The following is a 24939-nucleotide window of genomic DNA, read 5'->3' as shown; positions in this document are numbered from 1 at the left end:
GTTTCATTGTATCAATTCAGATTTTTTTCCTTGTGTCAAAGTGATGCCTTCCTCTGCATTACCTTTTGTGTTGCTGCTTGTGAAATTCACTTTTTAAGTTTGTAGATCTTATTTTCATAAGAATGTTTGGGGAGTAAAACCCTCACAACCAGAAGAAACTTTTGCTGCTAATTATACTCTTATATATGTTTCCAGGTATCTATAACATTACTCAACAAATTTATAATTTTTTTCCACTTATTTTATAAACTGAATTTTATGAAGAACTGTAGTTGCTGAAATGATTCTTGAGGTAATAACAAAACAATTTGTTGACTGAAATAATAAATAATTTTTAAGAAATATCTTGCCATCATTGTGCTGTATACAACTGTGCTGTTCAGTTAGACTGCTCCCTTGAGAGTATTACTCGTGTATTCAGTGGTATGGTACGTGGTGGTGCCTCCAGCAGTTGGCTGTGCAGGGAGGGGAGATGGGGGGACAACCCAGTCAGGGGCGTAGCCAGGGGGGGGGGGGGGGGGGTTTAGGGGTTCAACCCCCCCCCCCCCCCCCTAGCACCAAATCTTTAATTAATTTCTTATTCATTACTCAAACAAATTTCATATTAAAATTAATAAAATTTTTACCATTACAATATTTAAATATAAGTACCGGAAACTGCTAAAATAGCACTATTTTACACCTTAAAATCCATGCTTCTTAACACCCCCCATACACAAATCCTGGCTACGCCACATAACCCAGTGACCCGTCAGTGATCGCAGGTGTTGCGACTGCTTGCAGGCAGCACCTCCTGCACAGGATGCTGCCGGAACTGGCGTCATGTCGGGCCGCCCAGGAGATGTACGAAGAGCAGTCGTTCCTGCGCAACCCCAACCTCCTCACCTACCTCAGGCAGATCTTGGAGTCCCTGGACGACTTCGACATCGTGCTGGAGAACTCCCTCACCAAGGGCATAGTGTAGCCGCTCATGCCGAACATTCCTCTCCATCAGCCTCCGGTCCATGCGGCGTGCGAGAACCTTCTGTTTGTGCTCTATTGTGTTTATATTAAGATCTCTCCTTCAAATCGTTTCTCCCCTCAAAACTTTACTTTATCCTTTCAAACTGTTAAACTAAGCAGAAGTTAATGTGCTTGACTTGACATTTTCACATTTTGAAAAAAAATTTTAATAAATAAATTATTCTTTTTTACGTTAGTATGCACTTGACAAATGTTCTTTTTATTACATATTACAAAATTCATCTCAAATTTGTCAATTGTTTGCAATGAAAGCAAACATATTTGAGATGAAAGAAAGTATCTACTCGTATAACAACTTCAGTCTTAAAACTGTGCTCACATTATATGCACAAGAATCGTCCTTGAAGTGAATAAGTGATGAGATTTCGACTCTTTTTCAACTTGTTCATTTCTTTCACAGTAGCTAGACCTTGATGACATTTGTATCTCTTTTTAAAGTCCTTCCTTCAGAGCATTGCATGTTTCCTTGTTAGTTAATGAACTGTGAAATACATTCTCTCTCTTTCTCCCTCTCCTTGTCCCCTCATTTCTTGTAGCCATGGTTCGTGCAATGTCTTACACGCTGCGTTGCCAACACCCATCCAGACCTGTGTGCACTTTTCGTTTGGCCTTGTTTCAGCTGCCTGGTGGTTGGCTGTATGAAAGTTACAAAACGCACAGTGAAATTAAATATATTTTGTACTGAAAATCAAAGTGGAAATCCTGGATTTTGAAATTTCTATCATTATCCAGACATAGTGTTATAATTTTTATATGATGAAAGTTAGATTTCTATAACGTGTAGTGTAGGACTGGTTGTGTCTTGAAGTAATGAAGTGATACATAACTTTATCAATAGCACATGGGCTTTGCACTTACAGTTTGCAGACAAATTATACAATACTAGAAAATTTGTTTTGCAGAATCATCTTTTTTCAAGTTTTAAATTTGACTGCTAATGTAGAGAAAATTAGTCTAAATTCATAATTTAAAGAGTAATGGGAATAGAGGGTTTTTTTTCGTCCCAAAACTGAAACATATGTGATTGTGATGTTCCTCACATTAAAGTACCCAAACAAAATGTAAGCTAGTTTGTCTTTTTTTTTTTTTATTATTAATTTAGTGATGGGCTTATTTGTTTTTCAATCCTTCATTTTTTTTCTCAAACAGGAAATTTTTGTGAATAAAAATTTCAACAAAGCAATTTTAGAATTGATAATCAAAAATGGTTATATAAGTAAAATAATTGGGTTGTATGTATAAATACTTCTGAAAACTGTAAATGGGTTGGAAATGAAACAAGTATTCACATGTTAATAATAATTATGTAATGAACTCATAGATGTAGTCAGACCATATATGTATTTAATCACGTTCGTGTCAATCATGATTTTTCTGCTCGTTATATTGTCTTCTCAGACAGTGAGAGTTTATCCCACGTTGTGATTGGCTGGGAAGTTATTGTTACAACTGTTCCATGATATCCCGTTGCAGTTCAGAACAAACAAGTACAACTCATAAAGCATTATGATAGCGCAAAAATATATTTTCTGTCTGTATATGCCTGTTTACAAGTACCATCTGTGAATATTTTTACTTTAAGTTTTAACTAGTTTACATTTAAACAACTATTACATAATAGGTAAGCAACATCGTAATATGAGCTATACTTAATGTTGGTTACGTATGTGATCTTCCTCTTTATCAAATTACATGGTGACTTCGGCAGCAGACCTGCTACATTTGGCATGTGTAACAGTGGTTGCTTTATTGTTCACAGTTGCTCCTGAAATTTTCCATAGGACAAAGTAATAAGTCAATTGGAATTTTTTTAGAAAAAATTTATTTTAATCTGAAATCAGGATTGAGAAAACAGATACCCATCATTATAAAATTATTTTACTGTAATTTTCACCATGTAGAAATATGTACTTTACGTAAGGTATATAGTGTAGAATGCAAATCATATATATTTTTAGTGCTATGTTAGATTTTAAATAATTTATGTGCCATAATTGTTAAAACTGATTAAGGTCCTAATTTGGGGCCACAAACATCAGGCTCACATGTGCTGAAACTATTAGAATTTAAAACATAAATACTCATAGTTATTTAGTTTTATAGTTTTTCTTTGCTAAGATTTTGTTGTAAAATTGCTGTGGTATTAGTTATTTGAGTGTTTTTTTTTTTCAGTGTCCCGGACATGTGTGTAATTAAAACATATAGTTTTTAATGTTCAGTGTGAAAGAAAGTATGTATGTGTGAAAGTTATCAAGTTGTAAGTGAGTGTCATAATAATGTAATAATTGACTGTAATTTTAAGTAGTGATGGTTCGATTCCAATAATTTATTGATTCTGATTCCAATGCCAACTCTGTCAATGTGTTCATTGACTCTAAAGATTTATTCTCAATATTTTGACTACTTTAAGTGTAGCTGAGTATAAGTGTTAATGGATACTTCATCTATGCAAGAACAAAAACAATTTTCGTAATTGAAACTCATTTGTTATTTCTGAGATAAAATATTCAGTGTTGCAAATGTAATTTGTCTAAAATACAACATTAAAACCAAAGTCCAATACATGTGACATGCTCTACCTCAAATTTTTTTGAGGTAGCCTTTTTTATACAGGTTAAAAAGGATGTAATGTACATATAGGTGTGGCCAGGAACATATGCAGAAGCCGCAGAAGTAGGGGGATGGTGAAGATATATCCACACCCTCCCCACGAATTCTAAAAAGGAAGTATAAAAATCTGTCATTCCCACAAACAAAAAGAAAGATTCCCTCCTCCTGAAATTAAATTCTACATACTTTCCTTGATGTAGCATCTTAAAAATGTTTAGAAAGGTTTAAAGTTTCTATCTTAACTTAGTACATTTCGACATGGTCACCATTAGTAGCTCTATGTTGTCTGAATGCAGGGGCGCAACAACTAAATTTCTAAAGGGGGGGACAATATACCTTTTTATAAAAAATCATTGATATCCCCTATTGAAGTCTTCCCCGGGAAAATTTGTATTTCAAGGTGGAAAATGGTGCTATTTAAGCAGTTTTATTATCTAAAAATTGATTACACAGCACTTTCTTTGCCCCCGTTTGCCCCCACTTCAAGGTTTGGGGGGGGGAAATACCCTTGCCCCCCCCCCCCCCCTGAATGGTATTCAGTCTCCTGCTGCGTCTTCTGAATTATGTCCACGACTTCTTTAAGGTACTGGATGTTCATTATTTTCTTCTCAGTTTACACAATGTTTTCAATGTATCCCCACAGTTAATAATAATAATAAAAAATAATAAAAACTTGTATTAGGTGGTCTTTGAGGCCAACCTAGACATTTAGTAACCTCTTAGCTAAGACATCACGAACAATGTGACTGAAATGAGGACCACCTGAACGAGAGGGTCGCTGCATCTGTGGACACCTTTCACAAGACACAGCAGATAGAGTAATACCATTCAGACAACACTAGAGCTACTAATGATGCCCATATAGAAGTTTACTTAGGCAAGTCTGAATCTTAAAACCTTTCTCAACAACATCTATTAATTAACAGTTTGAATACTGGGACAATCTCGATGAAATCATGTTGTATGCTATATTCAAGGTTGTCTTATCATTCAGTGCAGTCTATGTTTGAGGTTTTCTTAAATTTCAGGTTGTCCTGGATTCTGGGCTAGATTAGTACATTTAAAGTCATCTCATAATCAAAGGTTTTGTGAATTACAGGTGGTAGATATTTAATAATTGGGATCAGTGTCATTTAATTTTGATTCTTCAACTCCAATTCTCAAGGGGGTGAAATAGGAAACATCTTGCTGTAAACAGTTTAACCCTTATGATTGTTTATCATTTAGAACTGAAAATTTTCGTTTGTTGAGCTAGAGATCACAGATTAAGATAATTTCTGAGGCTTTTAAATAGTTTCTATTGACAAAATTATTACTGTTGTAGTCCATGCAAAAAAAATTGATTCAGTATTAAATCTCAATGAATTTACAGGATAAAAAATTTGTATCAGCCAAACACGTTAACTTCAGACACTTTATTAAGTTATGTATTACGATTTAACACATGCCAATATCTAATATTAAACTACAAAAAAATTGTTATGGTCTGAAAACTGTTGAAACTGGGTATGCCTTTCCGTTCCTATCCCTCTCACTTAATTAAATAATCAACTTGATACATCACAGCTAAAAAAAGTTTCAGGATGAATGCGCTCTGCAGGCAGTATTCAGAGAATCAAACCACAGTGAAAGTCCAAGTTTATACCAAACCTTTTCCAATACTTAGGTATTTTTTGTACTTACATGCTTTCTTGAATTTGGGTTCATAACATCTAGCCTATGGGTGTTTTGTGTAATTTGGTACAATTATGTAGTACCTTTTTAATTTACTAAGTAAATAAGCAGTAATCTGATATTTTTTACTGTGAAAAGGCATGTTGATAGTGATATGTTTTCTGATCATGAAGATCGTTACGTTGATGATTTGTTTATTGTAACTCATGAACACTGAAGCCATTTACAACGAAATAGAATATTCATTAAACATCTCAATGCAGTAAAACCTCTAATTATGAAATAGTTACATTTTTTTACAGATATTATCAAACATTTGTTTGTTAAGTTTATAACAACCTAATTATAAGCTAAATGTAAAAAAATTGAGTAAAGAATGTGTTTTCAAGTCTCAAACATTAAAAAAATTAGACTTTCTGGTCATGAAAAATTATTTAACAAATGGGCTGGCATGTTCCGAGTTAAATGATAACCATTGTTGGCTTGTATAAAGCCTAATATTTCTTTTCCAAGCAGTACGTGGACATGTATTTATTGAGGTATAAGCTAATGATTTGTTATGTAATTTACTGAAATAAGATAAGCATTAATATTAATAATACATTTCCTGTGTAAATAAATCTTTCTTGCATGAGTTGTTTATTCCACATGAGCTAACCACAAAACTTAATATTTGATACAGTTGTCTGAAAAATTTAAATATTTTTACCCCTGAGCTACCACTGACCGGAGAACGTACAATATTAATAAAATATAATTAATGGCTAGATAGGAAGATGTTAATAGGGTGTTTGTGATCTGAGACAATGAAAATGGTTATTTGAAAATAAGAGTGCTACTTAAAATTTACTGGCTGCGATATTGAAGGTTTTGCACTAATTAATTTCAGTTGTTTTTTTCAAAGAAGGGTTAAGTGAGGTGTGTTATTTCAAATCGCTGGTGTAGTAGTGAGATCTATGTTTTTTATCATTTTGTGATTCGTACAGATTGAATGATTCCAACTCCTCCATAAACATTTGCTTTTCTTTAAATTTGATGATGACAAACCGTTAATGCTTCTTTGTATTTTACAATACGTTGTTGATTCAAATGTTGACATTCTGACTATCAAAATAAATACAATACTACATTACTACACCAGCATTTTTGAAAATAGTGTTTGAATATTTTTGTTATAAAAAATTAAAACTTATGCATGTCTTGATAATTTTGAGATATTTTAATAATTTTAATTGATACTACTTTTGTAAATACATAAAAATATTTTATTTTTACATTCTGAAGGTGTAGTGAAATTGTCATTTTGTTTGTACATTGTTTAACAAATAGTTTCTTATCAAGTTTTAAGATACAGTTTACTATGTTTTATATTATAAATAATTAATATACCTACTATTGAGTTCCTGCAGACTTATTTGAAGAGTAAGTCTGTTACTGAAAAGAATGCCAAAGAGTTAACATGCCCCAGGAAATGTGATAATAGTGTATTTATCCTGCTGTTGTGTAAACTTCTAGGGGTGTGCAAATAAATAACTATTTTTTTAAGCAGCTTTGGAAATTTTTTGCTTCAGAAGTCAAATCAGTTTTGATTATTTCATTTAATGTTATGTGTAAAGTATTAATGCAGACGTATTTCAGACTGAACCTTTTTTATTTGTATGGTATGCACTTTACATCATTTTCCCTTACCAGACAAGAGTATCATAAATTGTTAATGTTCACCTTTCCTACTGTGAATAAAATAATAGTATCATGAGAGTTACAAAAGACACAGAAATTCACTTTCCTAGTCACAATCAATGGTACTGCAACAAATTACACAAAAAAAGAGGGTTTTTTTTTTCCATTTCTGTTAAACATACTAAATTTACAATTATAGTAATTACAGAATGCGAGATTTTCTAAGTATGAACATCACTAGTATAGTAATAGCGTGTTACTGCTTTCACTCACTGTACAAAAGGCGAACATTAACCATTTATGAATCTTTTTCCTGGTAGGGGAAAATTATGCAAATTATTTATAAAGATTTGCCAGGGAAAGATTTCTACAGATTTGAATTTTTTTTTCTTTTATGCAAACTAACAGGATTTAGTCTTGAGTCATTACAAATTAGTTGCCATCAGTTGTTGCAATTCAAAGGATCAATAATTTATTAAGTGCATATAAAATTTTTATGTTTTACTATGTTATTGACTGGAAAAGAAACAGCTTTGTTTCTTTATCTCATACATAGGGACAGAGTTTATATGGTGAATTGCAAAAAAAAAAAAAAAAAACCACACCGAAAAGACTGTTTAAACACAGCATATCTTTTCATGTTTGGAATTCAATGTCATTATTTCAGAACAAAAAATTGTACCGAAGTGCATGGATCAGATTAATTGATTTAATTTGTTTTATTGTGCAATCTCTTATTGAATCAATTTTATACCATAAATGCTTCCTAATTTATATTTAAAGTTTTGCACACCCCTATGTCATAACAAATGCTCCAAGTCCAATTTTAATAATTAAATAAATACTGAAAAGAACATTTAATGGGCCTTAAATATGTATGGTAGTAAGCCTCCAAGAACTTGACAAAGGCCATATGCAGAAGTATATTCATATTCATTCTACAATTTTCAAGATAAGGTTAACATAATTTTTAAAATATATTTAAAGCAAATTTTATATATATATATATATATATATATATATATATATATATATATATATATATATATATATATATATATATATATATATATATATATATATATATATATATTGCAGGTATGGCCTACGTGTCTGTGAAAATTTCTGTAGTTTTGTTGGTGAATTTTGTTGACTGTTCAATCCAGTTGATGAAAACCACTTGAATATAAGTTTAACTTTGATTCCAGTCATTCACACAAGAAAACTACAGTGAAAATATCACAATTATCTATTGTTTTTAGTACAAGAGCACAATTACTATTCAAGAGAGAATGCGTACATTCATGCAGTGTGTTACCTCATGAACATTTGTGCACATTTTCAGCTTGAACAACCTCTCCTGCAGGGAGAGTTAATGTATACATTTATACTGATTGTATGGTAGTTTAGTCTGTACATTGCATTGTTCACTTCATTGTCTAGATCTGATGTGTTCATTCGTGTAAATAAAACACACAACAAGAAATTAAAACTTATAAATTAAATCTAAAAAAATCCATCTAATTTTACTTAATTATTGTGTACCTGTTCCTGTTAGGAATGTAAAAGTAGTACAGCATAAAAACCCAACAAAAACTATGAGTATCAAATTCCCATAATTTATTTTGATAAAGTATATTCCCCTATAGAATATTCTTTGCATATATGAAACAGTAAATAATTTTAAAATACACTGAAATCTTATATGTAAATGTTACAATAAAATGGTTTCAGTTTAACTATTCCTCTTTTTTACATCAAAAATTCTGTGATGTACACAACACACCACTTAAGTGGCACTGTGAAAAAAAAAAAAATTACACATTCTTTGAACTGCCTAAGAAAGACGCCACACAGACAATGAGGTACATGTTACAACACAGACGGACAGACACAAGATCATCATCTACACAGACGGGACATTTTTGAGCCGACAATACACCACACAGTCAAACACCAAGACATCCCTCTGTAGAGGGCTTGCCACACTATCAACAAAATTTACATAAAAGATTCAAGCTCCATTATGAAGCAAATGATAACTGAACCATGATTACCAATATCAATGCCATTGATCGACATCTCAATAAAAGTTTTCTGACCAGTTAAGAGCCATTTAACAGATATACGAAAGCCTTTCTTGGTACACAGGGAACACAGCACCTACAATCATACCTTAACAATTACACAAAAACATTTTCAATAAAGTACACTCCTTAAAAATAAGATTCATTTCAATGATTTCTGTTTGAAGCTAGTACACATGTTGACCGGCTGTCGTGGCTCTCGGGTTGAAGCCACACGCTCGAGAAAACCAAAAGCAACAGCGAAAGCTTGTGATTATCTTTTAAGGTGCTTACGAAAACCCACCTCTGACCCGTAACTAAGTTTATTTTACTTTATCATAGCGGATTAACCACTTAGTTTCCGAACAAGTATACTTTCTTAAAAGTTTTGAAATGGCTGCATTTATAAAACTATGATGAGTTTTTATGTTGCAACTGTTAAAATAAAGTAGTCAAATTTTAACACAGTTTTCGGCTAATAAAATTACTATAGACTGCATAGAAAAACATAATCAACAAATTTTCATCAAATGAAAAAAAAACTTCATTACATACCTTCATTGACTAATTAATGTGATTTTATGAATCTTTTCTTGGTCATAATTTTCATTGATCTCGTCAAAAAATGCTTATACTTTAGTTATTTTTATAATTTAGTCTGCTTTGCTCTACTTTACCCTATGCTCATGCAGAGTAAAATTGAGGTGATTGAGTAAAGGATCCAGTTGACCCGATCCAGATTTTGGTTGTGGATAAACTACTCGGGATTACATTTCCAAGCCGTTTGAGTAAATTTTCACGATTGAGTTAACCTGGTATAGCTTTTGAAAGTGCCTTTTAACATGTACCTAACCATTATTACACATCCATAAATATAACAAATGCATTATTAGAATAATGTTTTGTACTCATTAAATACTGTAAAACTCTATTATACACTTTCTCGAGTAACTTAAAACATTTAGTCTTATTAACCAATAAAACTTCTCAAAAAGTCGAAGTTTTGGTTATAGACCAACTGCAAAATTGTTTGAGTTTCAAAAAGAAACTTCTAAATTGTGTTTTACTGTGTGTTTTATAATTACTTTGAATTTTTAAACTTCATTTTTTTTTTTTTAATTTGGTATTCACCAAAGTAAAATTTTCTAACATTGGGCATTTAACAACAGATAGCATAGTATATTAGAGATTGCCGATTTTGGTGACATTTTGTCAACAGTTGTCACAAACTGCTTGTCCATTGTTTTTTTATAACAGTGAAAAGGGTATTCATCAGTGATGCCTGACACTGTAAATATGTTAGTAAAAAATTATCATCCCAAATAGCACACTAGAATGCAATTCGATAGAATGTATTTTACAAATGAACTATTTCAACCATTACCAACATATAGTTTATATCACAATTTTTAATTCATTTTGACCATAAAATCTTTTTACATACTTTAAATTTAAAGTTTCATTTAACCCCAAAAAAAGGAATATTGTGTTAATGGTTTCGTAAAAGTTTTGCAATATCTGCAAAACTTAGGAAAAATTAAGCAGGTCAAACAATAGGTTATTTTTTTCAATGTAATACAGAAACTATGAAGATACCATACACTACTATAGTATCAATGTGATTAGAATTGACGATTCGAATGAATTATGAAAAAGGAGTTATAAGGAATTTCCTTTCAAATTTTGGCCAAGAAATAAAGAATACAATAAATAATTTATAACAAAATGTACATAAGCAAACTCTTCAAACAAAACTTATTAATAATGCCTAATACACTTATGTTATTTAATAATGTGTGTCTTTAGAGGAGATTAGCATTCACATTTGAGGGTAAGATTACTATAAAACCAGGAAGTTTGACTTGCTGATCTTAGGATAAAAGAAATGTGGGGATTAGAGGCACGATCAAATTGTATTGGTCAAAACTAGCCAAGTTAAGGCATACACTAAAAAAAGATGTAAATAAACCTTCAAATGTAAATGCATAGCTAAACCTACTTGATAATTCAAATTAAGAATTAAGTACAGAAACTATATTTTGAAGTAAAAAATATTTTTATAACATTACTTGATAGTTTTTCTTTGTTAAAGTACATACTTCAAAATTCGTTATTTTGAAACTATTGTAATAACACTACGGAAACTTGCATACATACACTTTTGAGTGCCAGGCTGACAAAACTACAAAATTATAAAAGTCAAAAGTGTAATAAATGTAAAAATAATTACTTATTATCATGAACCAATTAATCAATCACATTAATTCTGAAACATTATAACATACAAGGTTTAAATTTTTAATGCAGAAAATTGCAGTACACATATCACCGATAAAATTTTGTTTCATCCTAAGAATAAAACAGTCCGTAGAAAATTATAGGTGAGTAGGCCTAAAACTGTGATAAAAATAAACCATCCAGATTATCTTAAACACTGTCACATATTCTGAGCATAATACACACACAACAACAAGACAAGTCTTATTTAAAATTAAAATAAAAAATTGGTTGTCTGTAAAGTCGGTTTACGGACGATAGTTTAACGTGACGTCATAACAAAACATTGATGAAATGATTGCATACTTTTATGAATAAAATTGAATCATTTTTATCGAATTATCACTATTTTGTATGGATACAAAGATGGAGTGAAATTAAATCTACAATTTAATTGATAAATTTACTTTTATTTGCACTCATTAATTCAAATATGTTTATTACTTTAACGAAGAGATTATTTTAACTATAACTTTTATACATGTTTACTATTTAACTTCAAGATCGTCGAGAATGTTTTACGCTTTTTCGCAATTACACATTTAACGACAAAGTTTGTTCGTTGTGAAATTAAACATAGAATTTAATAAAAATGCCCTTGCAATTAATAAAATAAGTATGTATTAGTAAGTTTAAGAAAGAATTTTGGCTTTAATCTCCAACCCAGACACTAGTGGTGCGATGGGGCCGAGATTAAAAATTGTCGAGAATATTTTACGTTTTTATGTCTTCCAGTGCTCAAAATGATATGCAGTTGTGGCCCCGGGCACGAAATTTTATTTATAATTCATTAATAATAACACCCCTCGCGATAAACAAAGGAAAATATGTATTAACGAGTGCCTGGTTGTCACGGAAGCAGTTAGATAGCGCGATTCGTTCGGTTCGCGTCCGTCACCGTAGATGACAGCACCATAGGAGAATAATATTTTTTTATTTTTTATAATATGATTTTATAACAAATACGCATTCCAAATACACCAAAAACATTTATAATGTGTTACAATATTTTTTAAAACATTGTGCAAAACATCCCGGGTGTAATTTCAATTATTATGTGTAACTGTAAAACACCATTGTTCATACAAAAACGTATTTGAAAATTCAACATTACTTTTAAATAACCGTACCGATTGTACTGAAAATCGGTGGACAATCGTTAAATTACATAATATTAATAATTCAAACGACGAAAACATAATTGAAAAGTCAAATCGATGGTTGTTCCAATCGAGTGGAAGAGTGATAGATGCGGCGCAAGCGTACAATGAGAGTAACGGGACACATTGTAGTGGGACAATGTGCGTTACGGGACACTTTTTGTGCGTGCAGCCGGCATTCATCGATTTATTAGACGTCACGTCAAAAACACATATACAACTGTCTAGTCTTGAAGAGAAACATTACAATTTAAAGTGCACCTAGTTATGATGCCATGTGACCTTCACTATTGGTATAGAAGGGTCAAAGTAAGTGAATATCAAGTACTAAATTATCATGGTGCAGAAAGTTGTGAATTTGCATGATAATAAACTTAACTTTTTGAAAACATTCCTATGTTTAATCTTCACTCTCCACAAAGGACCTTAAATAAGACAAATATTACAAAAACATCAAATTTACCTTCATGCTCAAATTTTACTATTTTAATTTCTTCACTTAAATTAGTAAATACACCAAATTTAGACATTATGCCTAAACTTAAAATGTACAGCTAAATTTAAAAAAAATTATATTATCAGGGTACAAAAATTATAAACTTTCCTGCTACTAGAAGTTAATAAATTTATACTGCACTTTAGCACTTTTTGTAATTTTTTTCTATCTTAGGATGTTTGTGTGAACTGAAGACTAAAAACACTTTTTTTCATTATTTTTCTGTTTATTAGCAAGCGAACATGCAATATAATTTTATACTCAAAACTTCATTTTATTTTACCCACCCTAATGTTGGAGGTGGAATCCACTGGGTATATATATAAAAAAAAATAATTTAGTGTTCCTTGCAAGTTCAATAATTTTTCAGAGTGTAAGACATTAATTTTGAAGAGAGAGAGAGTGTGTGAGTGTGTGTGTGTGTGTATATGCCTCCTTAAATCCAAAACTATGATATACAATTATGTTTTATTTACAGCTGTTGCGAGAAGGCTGAGGGTAGTTCCACACAAGAATTTAAATAAACTCTAATACCAGAAGTACCCATTCTCATGATGATAGCTATCACCACTATTAATGCCTTGCTACAATAAAATTAACAAAACTAGATGTGACGTTTTTTGCTCACTTACTCATGCTAAGTTTTCTTCATAAATTAGATTCCCAAATGATTCAAAACTACAGGGGGTAAAAAAAATACATTTAACAAAAGTGAAAAAAAAACTAGCATTATTAAAGCTGATTATCCATTTCCATGAATAGAAGTGTACGGTTGATTTGAATTTGTCATGTGAAGTTTGGAGAGATGATTGTGATTGTGATTAATAGGATATTGCACAAAATATTATAAGTCTACCAACTTCTTAATCAGGTGTTGGCAATGATTATGGCTATTGTTTTGCATGGCTAGCAAGTACATATTAATAAAATATTACGAATTCAACTCTTATGGAAATAGTTACAGTTAGGTGTATTGTAGCATAGCTTTAATGAAGGGTACAGAGATTCACATGGAAAACTATACATCAGTAAGTAACTGACTTACAGATGAACTGGTAATTGTTCAGGCACTTCTAGGAGTGAACATTCTTACAATACTCATGCATAGGGTCTCCATAGCATCATACAAATTGAGCTTTTCCGAAAGAAAATACTGAAACCAAAACACTAAAAATTTTCTACTTCCAAAAACTATTTCTTTTTCAGGCAAAGAACATTTTTTTGAAGTGTTTATCTGACACTCCAACCCAAATACTTTATTAATATTGTTTTTAAATAAATTTAGGCAGTAAAAAAACTGTTTAGAATGGGTGTTTCCAATAAGCATGAAATATGACGGATTGTATCGGTACAAGACTTTCTATTAATTACAATAACTTATTTCAAGAAACTGTAGTTTCCAGAGTACCAAGAATCAAAACAGGAACACCACTCGTAGTCATAGTTCAGACATTTGACAATTTTAATTAAAATTGTTAGTAAAATCCCACTGAAATGTAAAAAGTATTATGTAATTACATTCAAAATTGCAGCAAATTCATGGACCACAAATACTGATCCGAAAATTACACCTCAAAAACACTAAAACATTGCTACATATTTTAAAAAATCATCTTTGGTGCTCCACATATACAAATAAATGCAACAACTTTGAACATGATACAAGTACAAACACATACATGATGGTAGCATGTTGGCATTAAGTAATAAAAAACATTACCTTTTTTTTTTGTTCATCTCAACAAATGTAAACTTGCTGACTGCTCAATAACTGAGGCAAACAGCAGGCAGTTCTTTAGTACAAAACAGGAATTTCTTTTAAGTCGTCAGTATCTCTATAAAAGTCTGTTGGTGTTTCAAGCGTATTGCAATAACAATACAATATTTAAAACCTGCATAATCACATTATACATTACAACATACAAATATACAATATACACACCATATACAATACACACAACCATATACCAACCTGTCACACATGGAATGATATATATATAATTTTTAAACTTAATATTTTCTGTAATACCAGAAGCATACAGCACTTTCAAACTGTACAGAATATACAAACACACATTCCAAATTATATTACTTTTTCTATCATTTTGTAATAAATAAATTATTAATTACTAATAATAGGATATATGAAATATACTACTAAACTACTATATCTGCATAGCTGCATGTTTTGCCGCACCATGATATACAACATGCAATGGAACGAGAAGGTGCAGTGATTTAGCCCTCATAATAACTTGGACATTTTATAAGTAAATTCCACATTACTGTGTTTTAATATTTCTCTTCCCCGATACAACTTCAAATCAAAATCAATATTTTCTATCAACATTGCACTTTGAACCCTTATATAAAAAAAAAAAGTAGTTTCAGACAATCTATCAAATGCATCATTTTCTTGATACATACTCGCTCATGCCAACTCCTCCCCCCCCCCCCCCCCCCTACTTTTCCCAAACAATAATTTTTATACATCTCTGTATTAGAAACTTTTGTAGCTCCATCACTCACACAGAGATCCAGACTGCAAAACAAGAAAGCCACAACTTTACTACCACGGGACTCAAGAAAAAGAAATGCTAAAAAAATCACGTAGCTACTCAGTTAAGAACATAGCAATTTTTTTTTACAATTGAACAACAAACTGCTACTTACCAATAATAAAGCTCGATCATGCTCTTGATCCGACTAAAGTGGGAGCTAAAAAACCATTTTGGTGATATGACATGACATGAAGAATTACTTAAGAAAGACATGATTTATTGTAACTCTAATAAATCATAAGACAGAGTACCTGCATTCTGCGGATCATTCCAGTAAGGATATTTCTCCTATGGGATTTTTTTTTTTAGTTTCTTTCACCTAACTGTTATTCCTACATTGAGATGTGTAAGCATATGTGCTGATAGCAAAAACAGACATGATTTTGTTTTGCTTCCTTTATCTCTGAGTATAACTGCTGAGTCCACCTTAGGATAACAACATAGTTGCAGGTAAGATAAGCAATACGTCAGTATGTAAAAAGAATGCTTGGGGTTTGTAAAAGAATCTTGCTGGCATTGACCAGGTATAGGTACTATTCTAAAATTGGCATGGTACATTAAAACTATTGTTACTGAACTTAGGTAAAGGTTTAAAGTCCTTGGCCAATTGTGTTTACTGGCAACTAACGGTAAGTGTTGGAAGCTATTTAACTAACAGTCTTGTTATATATTATGTGTGCTACTCACATCATTGAAAGGCATTTCAATCTTAAAACAGCAAGTTTAGCGGTACTCATTTCTCATTATACTGTCCGCAAAGGGATTCTAATCACCAAAAATGCACAAACGGAAAGTAATCTAAGGCAGCTGTTCAAATTACATTTGCCAAAATGTATGTCACTCAGCCATGAGTTTATTTCATCACTGACGTCAGTAGAATGCCAATTGTGATGTATCAGTCATGATCCAACCATTTTGTCGGACACTGTTACTAAGAATAAATTATTTTTTCTACTAAAACAAACAAAAAATTATTTCATTACTTATATTGTTAATAACAACTCATATTTTAACAAAATTTCTGTGCAGCATTTTGAAATTGTAGTTAGAATTCATTTTTAAAAAAAGTTACACTTGTCATATTTTCTGGAAAATAAGGAGAGAATTTTATGTAAGTTTTTAAGCTCTTAAAGCTGCAACTATCTTATAGTACCTATTATATCACTTTAGTTTAGAGTCTACGGTACTTATGCTGCTTTTGCATGGAGACTGACTGAATATGTAGAAAGTAAGGAAGGGTGAAGAAGATGCTTTTTTATAATGACTTGACTAGGCCTTATTTTTCCACCCATGTATTCACACTACAACCCTCACGTGTTTATTATTTACTCTATGATATGGTCTGTAGTCCTATGCTGTAAGTTTTAATAAGCGAGGTAGTTAAAACAGAACTACCTTCTTTTCTTTTTTTCTTTTCAAAATTGCTCTGGCTGACAAATGCCAGGCATTGACTAATCCTCTACCTTTCTACTAGGAGGCAGTGTAGAAAACACCCTAACTCCCTAACTGTCTCACAACTTCAAATCCGAAATTCTTAACTGAGAGAGAACAAAACAAAATCAGTCTTTTTTGTACAACTTCCCTAATTACGTGATTCCCCATAAAGTAACACCCAACAAATTTTTTTTTAGATTGAGTGAGAATAAGCAAGGTTGTGTTACTTCCACGGGTCTTATATAAAGGTGTAAATTTATTTTTTAACTTTCATAACTGAAAAGCTAATTTCATCCTTTATGCTGTGTCATTTATAAGCTAGAGACTATAGTTATCATTTATTTGAAATTGAAATTACCTTTTAATGATAATACTTAAGTACAAAATAAAGTCGCTACATGTAAATTTAATTTGCAAGCAAGTTATCTTACAAAAATATTCTCACGGAACAAGTAGTTTTCTGTTTGTGTTCCACTGTGATAAGTAGTTGGTGAAGCCCAAACAAATCATTACAGTGCCAATGAACACACCACATTCGCCTGCACAGTTCACAATGCCACCCACGTTTCAAGATGCTGAACTTGGTACGTGTTTACAGCCCCCTCCTGCCCATAAGCAACAGACAGTACGCGAAGACGGTTCTGAACATCCATGTGTGCTAAAGCAATGATGTGATGGCTGTTATCAGCAGCTCGAGTGTTGTGTTAGTGGATGCGGGGTAGGGTAACACGCTGGTGAGAGATGTAGGGTAAGGAAGGATTGCGTGTGCATGGACAAGCTGGCACACTTTAATCGCTGACCACCACCCTTGAAGTTCAACAGGTCAACTGACATCTTTTTACTTTAAGTGTGCTTAACGTCTTGCCAACGGCGTGTCGTCAGAGACGTGAACACAAAACACAAATCATGGACTCTGGGGGAAAAAAATCTGACGAGACCTGTCGCGAAATGAACCGTCCCCGCGTTTTCCCAGGAGAGATTTCCAGAAACCGAGAAACACCAGAACCAGGATTCAAACCCAAGTCCTCCTCAAAGCACGTCCGACGCCTTCCCGCTGCAGTACCTCGCTATGCATCTCCTGTACTCACTTATTCTAATCCTCCCTTCCACTACAGAGTGATTCTTATGTCACGAAGTGGCGATAACTAGCTGCGATAGCAGTGCTGCCATATTTCAGCACACCCATTGGTAATCATTTTTATCCACACAACAAATTTATTTATTTATTTGTGACATGCTTATCAACATCTAAAGAAGCAAAAATAAAACAAGTGTAAAACAAACATTAAGTTTATGCCAAATACACCGGAACGCCAGGTCTGTCCCTCGGGTAGGGCAGCCGGCTCCTTCGAGTGTCAGCCCCGTTCCGTCCATGTAGACCGTGCCTCAGCCGGGTTAACTATGTGTCGATTTTCATTTTCACTAGACCCTACAAAATAAATAACACTCATTCTTATATAGTTACAAGCTGATACACACATTAAATAATTTAAAAATAGCACAGATTTGCAAACAACTTTATTTTGGAAATGCTATAATAAGTTTCAGAAATTGTAATTATTTGAAGCTCATTACATGAGCTAGCAATATTTATAGTGTGAAATGCTGATAAACACAATAGGGTTTGTGTGTCTCTGTTTACTTAATAAATTAATTAATAAATAACACTCCCTAGTTCCGTACCCAGTAATAATTACAGAAAATCAACCCGGGAGCACTGTGATGACAGCCAAAGGAACAGTCGATGGGATAGCGCTGTACCATCAGCTACTCAATGTCTACTAGTTTCCTTGAAATCATTCCAGGTGAACACTGAGACGAATCCTTACAGTTAGGTTTGCAGGTTTGGCCTATTCCTTCATCAATATTCCTGATATGTGCAGCGGTGAGTCATCTCTTAATGACCTTGCCGTCTACAAGACTTTAGAGCCCGAATAAAAAAAAATAACATGCCCAAATTATGTCGTAACCTCTTCCACTATCTCAGTAAGTGCCCTATCCTATCTTTTGCAACATACTTTATTTTTGGATGCTATCTCAGGAATTTATTTTCATCTTGGTCAGTCTCTGTCTTTGTCCACCTTTCTGTTCCATTTTTATTAGTAGAACTCCTACAATATATACAGAATGGGGCAGAATACAATCCCTGATTTGGCAGGTGAAATGTGAAAAAACCAGTTCGAAGATAAAAGAAAAATGATTTTATATTATTAAAAACCCATATTATGCCAATTTCTTTTGCTTAACTTTTAAAGATAATAACGTCCAAGTGGTGGCCCTGGCAGGCAATGCACATATTAAGCAGTTTAATAAAATTTTAACCCACTCTTGTCCACATGTCTTGTGGAATTCCGAACGATTACGTACTCAATTGCCTCCTTCATAGCTTTCAAGGTTCGAAGTCGAACTTTGTTAACCGCAGCTTTGAAGTAGCCCCATAGAAAAAAAAAGTCACAGGGGTCAAATCCGGAGAGCAAGGGGGCCATGAAACATCCCCTCATAAGGTGATCAGGCAGCCGAGAAACCTTTCTTGCAAAACTTCGGGCAGAAACTACACAACTTCTCTGCCATATTCCCTGTCATACTCTCCATTTTTGGGCGTAAAAAGTTCTCCAGCATTTCACAATAGCGTGCTTAAGTCATAGTTACAGTTGAGCCTCCTTCTTAAAAAAAAAAAAAGGCCCAATTATGCATATTGAGGACACAGCGCACCACACTGTCACTATCGGGCTGTGAAGTGGTCTTCGGTGCAGTTCACGAGGGTTTGCAGTTGCCCAGTAACGACAATTTTCCTTGATTACTGTACAGCTAAGATGAAAATGTGCTTCGTCGCTTGTCCACAGAACAGCGCCGGGGGGTACAGCTGTTAGGATTGCATTACAAGCATATCTTCATTTCACACAGCCTTGTAAGCTCAATTGCTGGGCAATCATGATCTACTAGGGGTGTAACTGAAGGTCTGTGTGTAAAATTCGCCTTATCTTCAGGACGATATTACTAGGACAACAGCGTGTTTCTGTGCAGAACACGTAGGAGATTGTTCAATAGACGCCCTAACTGCCTCTAAGTTTTTGGGAGTTCTCACACTTTTAGGTCGCCCGGCTGGTTTCATAGGAACTGCAGATCCTGTCGTCCTTACATTACTGATCCATTTCCGAATGGTTTAAGAGTCAGGAACACTGTCGTTATAATTTAAATTGAACCGGCTGCGAAAGGCCCTCTGCATAGCCACTACACTTTCCCCTTTTCTAAAAAAAGGCGACTACTGAAAACGGCGTTGTTACTCCGACCTAATGGCACCTGTCTGACACCTCCATTTGCTCTGGAGCCCCTCCAGTTAATTCCTGGAATTAGGGACTATTTCTGCCCCACTCGTTATATGCTTGCCCGTCACTTCTTTCTTCACTCACATTCCTCACATGATTGTGAGATTCATCTTCTTGTGCCCCCACCTCTTCGTTTCGGAAGTCAGTCTTTGCAGTGCTTCCCAGGTATGCAAAGCTCTCTATTTGTTTCTCTTTTGCCATTTACTCCTGTTCCTTGGCTTGACTTTCTGCTAAACTACAGACTGCACTTGCTTATTTCATTGAACGCATGACACTGCATAGCTGCCATACAAATATTCATATCATTATTATGCAAATTCATTCTTAACTTCCAAATGAAAAAAAAAAACTATAAACCAACTTCAGCTGCAACCAATTTAAAGCTTGCACTCTTTTAACGAGACATTATGGCCACAATGTGTGTTCTGGTGCAAAGCAGACACAGTGTTTGTATCAGCCTTAGTGCATTTCGGCTTGAAAGCAATCATGAGCTTCTTGCCCCTTTGCGCACATCCCCTCCCCGCGGTCTTCGCCCCGCAGGGATGAGAGAAACACGAACAGAGCAGCCTGTGTTTCCCAACCAGAGCTGGGATCCGTCAAGACAGAGACTCAGCCACAGTCTGCCCTCACGCTAACTTCATTGCACATCACACAATCAATAATATGAACTTGACACCTAATTTGATAAAATTTAAGGATGGGCCAATCAAATCCTCAAATACCATCAAATATTTAGTATTAAATAGATTTTATATTAAGTTTTTAAAAAAAAAATTGAAATAAAAATATTGGAGTAAATGTGACAAATTCAAAGAATAAAAATTCCAAAAAATTTAACACTGACAACAAAGAAGTTCTATTAACACCCACCGATATGTATTGATTCTAAAAACTTAGTTGGCAAAAATGAATACTTTAAAGTGTTGAATGCTTCAACACAATATATAAAAGTTATATATTTTGTACATTATTTTTATTTTATTTTTGACCTTTGTACCTAATTCAGGTTCGAGGGGTATCTTGAAGATACTTTTTATGATTTTATTTCACGATTTGGATTCGAGGCGAAGTGCCGGCCTGCAAATCCCCACCTCGAGGGAGAACACAGTCAGCACACATTCCCGCCCGAGCTGCTGACACACTCCACAACTTACTTCGTCATAGATGGCACACAAACACAGGTACCAGCAAGAATTCGACCAAGGAGGCAAGTAGAAAGAGAGCGAACCAAACTGCCAAAAGATCAACAACTATCAGCAAGAGATGCAGCCAGCAGGGGGAGCATTTTACGGGATTAACTTCTTTCTTGAATAACAATAAAAAAAGGAAGAATATCACTTCTTAAAAAAAACCTGTTTTCCCCTATAGTCCCTATTCGTTATGTTTGAATACACGGTAACACAAGGAAGAACACAATATTTACACTTCACAAGGAGGGAAAAGAATTTCCACTCCTCCCAGATATATGCAACTAACTGCCAGTAAACCCTATTGGTTGACTTATTTTGCTAACCACTTGCAAGTAAGCCAGAGTTTCCTGCCTCACGCCTTATGCTTATGCCCCTGTAGAAGTAGAAGAACCAACTAACAGTGTCAGACCTCCTGCAACGGTTCGCCAGTCAATACAGTCCTTTGGCTGGCTTCTGTTTGGAAGACAAAAGGATCAGTGTTCTACGTTGAACCACCAAATCACACTCTAATGATAAACATGGTGATATTCCTATTTTTCTTACCACATGACTTTCTACGAATCGATTACTGATGTGCTTGGCTATAGGTTAAGCTCTGGTCCCCAATTGTATTTCAGGTTGAATCTGAAATTTTTTTTAGAAAAACAGCACAATAAAAAAAATTACTCAAACTACAGGAATAAATTTAACCAAGCCCCCAAAGCTACTTATATGCACTTTTCAAAGTAACAAAAGTTTAAATTCATAAAATAGTTTACAATTCATTTTTCTTTACTACAGATTTTCCGCCAAAGTTTCAAAAGTAAGGTAAACTGATGGAAATTATTTTTTCAATGTCCCAGAATTAACATGAAGTTGGTTCTACATGTTACTATCAGCATTACAAAAGTGAGGGGGGAAAAAAAAGAAAAAATTTAAAACTAGCAAGTTTTCATATGATTAAATAAAACTGTTCAAATTTTTAAATATAATAAACCCCTACTAAAATAACTTCAAAGGTAAAATTATAAAACAAACCCTATTAAACTATCAAAAACAGGTTAATAGGATAGTAGTATGTATCTGAAAATAAATTCTAAACTCACTATATTAAGTTGCAGTCTTTTTGCAACTTCATAAGAACTACTGTATCAACACGTATAGACTAAAACATGTTAAGTATGCGCCTTCTCATAGCATTTGACATTACTACTCATTTTATAGCTTTACACAAGCAAAACAGCAGCAACAAAAATTCTGTAGTTTACTTGCATAACCACAATCTGAGGATCAATCTGCAATGTTCTATAATACAGATAAATATAAAAGAACTCAAAAATTAAAATTTTACTACCATAAAAAAATACTTTAAAGATGTTTACGAGTTAAATTTGATTTTGTTAAGTATCTCATTAAAAATTGTAAATTATAAAATAATGTATGTACAAATAAAGAGTATGGTAGTGATGATTAGTGACAACATATTTCTACCAAGTACATAACGTGCACTTAACTACTGGTGCTCACTGATGAACTAAATTTTAATACTTCAGTCTGACTGCAGTATCCCTGCAATTTTAAATGTGATGTAAACAAACTCACTCTATAAAAATTAACATCTACAAACTAATATGAATTACATAAAAACAATGTCACACAAAATAGTTTTTCTTTTCTTCTCAGAAATATAATAAATTAAATAACAATAACATATAAATTAAATCATGAAACAAAAATAAAATACAATAATTAACTAAGGGCAGTGTAATAATTTTGTTTTTGGTCCATTTCTCAAGAACAGACAAAATGTTCAGGTATGAATCACGACTCGCCAGTCCAGGGGCGCACCCTGTGGGAGCCGGAGGGGGGGGGGGGGGGGGGGGTGGAACTGGGGAAGGATGTCCTAAGAACTTAGAGTTTACGGACAATATAGGTACTCCACTTATTAGATTCAGTTTCAGGCATACTTCAACCAAGCTCATGAGTAGGGACAAGATTAAGTGGTGTATTGCGATAAAACCAAAATGACACTGAAAAAGTGTGTCAATGCACCCCTATATAACCAAAATTCAAGTCAATACACCATAAAGCACCAAAACACAACTAAAACCAGCATTTTAACAAAACTTAACTCAAAACACCAAAAAGTAATATTTTCACACATTAAATTAAATGAATGCAATTTAATCAGTATATTAAGTTTGTACCAAAATGTACCATCCAAATAGAATGGAAAACAAAATTATTTTTGTTTTAACTTGCATCTTTAATTGGTAACTCATTTTTAACATTTTTGACATAACAACATTGTTCAAACACACACATGCGTGTCTATTTAATTTTATTCCGAACAGTTTTGCCTTAGACATGCTTATTTTAAATTATTTTACTGTATTGTAATAGTCCATTATGTATCAGTCAAAATAGCACTATGTTCGAAAATTTTTTTGTGTCATATTTGTTAAATAATTTAAGGAGAAAAAAATTTATAAAAATTATAACACCAGAATTGCATGATTTAAAATCAAAATCAGCTTTAAAAATAAAACCATGTAATCTTGTCTCTGCTCATGAAATCATTATTTAATCAATCATGAATACCTGCACATGTTCGCGTGGGTCTCGGAGAATGGAATGGAGAGACCGCATGAGTCCCCACACGGGTGCGCCACTCACTCACTCGGCATGCACGCCTCATATCCGTGGCTTGTACGTGAGCGTGATGTGGAAGGTCTGCACGTCCATCTCGGTGCAGTCCTGCTCCGTGACGGAGCAGCCCTCCGCGGGCTGGCGCCGGTCCTCGGGCGGTGCAGGGCGCTTGCCGCCGTTCTCCTTGTTCTTGCGCCGGCTGGAGCCGCGGTGCGCCAGGTGGCGCGACTTGTCGCGGCTGGACGAGCGGCGCACGCTGGGCCGCTTCACCGACTCCGCGCTCGCGCTCAGCCCCGCCCCCACTGCGGCAGCACACGGGGACGCTCGGTGAGCACACAGCAGGAGCGTGACGTGCTAGCTAACCATGCACTCACCCACCGTGCCGGGTTACTATGTACTCATTTACATTAAAACAAAGTTATGAAACTTGTCTCTGAATCTGACAGTTCTTAATGTACCAGCCGTACCCATTTCCCAGCCTCCACCTGCAAAGCACCACACGACTGTTCGCAAACACTGCAGACGATACGACAGGACCACCGGGATACTTCGGCCGTCGTACTGCTGTTGAGAACTGCCAACTACGAGACAAGTTACACGAGACAGACTACATCTGATGACTGTAAAAAAAAGTCAGGAATGTGTTCATGATTAATACATATTGCATTTTATTTATTGTACCACCCTCACTTAACAGAATGTGATTGGTTGTTATTCTACAGTTGGCAAATGGGTACAACTTGTAAACTGTAAACTCAGTTGAAAGATTTTTTTTTTTTTAAATCTGAGGTTAGGAAAATAAAAAAAGCATGTT

General features: G+C 33.8%; 2 protein-coding genes across 4 annotated transcripts in view; one reads left to right on the top strand and one right to left on the bottom strand.

The window, feature by feature from the left end:
• LOC134531870 (DENN domain-containing protein 5A) overlaps positions 1-3786 on the top strand; it is a 160993-nt gene extending 157207 nt beyond the window's left edge. For both annotated transcript variants that reach the window (XM_063367876.1, XM_063367875.1), the window contains one exon: positions 784-3786. In XM_063367876.1, coding sequence (XP_063223946.1) covers positions 784-964 — 181 coding nt within the window. In that variant the 3' untranslated portion in view covers positions 965-3786. The remainder of the gene's footprint in view (positions 1-783) is intronic.
• A 4798-nt stretch (positions 3787-8584) lies between these two features.
• The window catches only part of LOC134531869 (uncharacterized), a 73387-nt gene continuing 57032 nt past the window's right edge, over positions 8585-24939 (bottom strand). For both annotated transcript variants that reach the window (XM_063367872.1, XM_063367873.1), the window contains one exon: positions 8585-24427. In XM_063367872.1, coding sequence (XP_063223942.1) covers positions 24171-24427 — 257 coding nt within the window. In that variant the 3' untranslated portion in view covers positions 8585-24170. The remainder of the gene's footprint in view (positions 24428-24939) is intronic.

The sequence above is a fragment of the Bacillus rossius genome, chromosome 5 (assembly GCF_032445375.1).
Source record: "Bacillus rossius redtenbacheri isolate Brsri chromosome 5, Brsri_v3, whole genome shotgun sequence".
NCBI classification, from domain to species: Eukaryota; Metazoa; Arthropoda; class Insecta; order Phasmatodea; family Bacillidae; genus Bacillus; species Bacillus rossius.
This window is presented reverse-complemented; position numbering and strand designations above follow the sequence as displayed.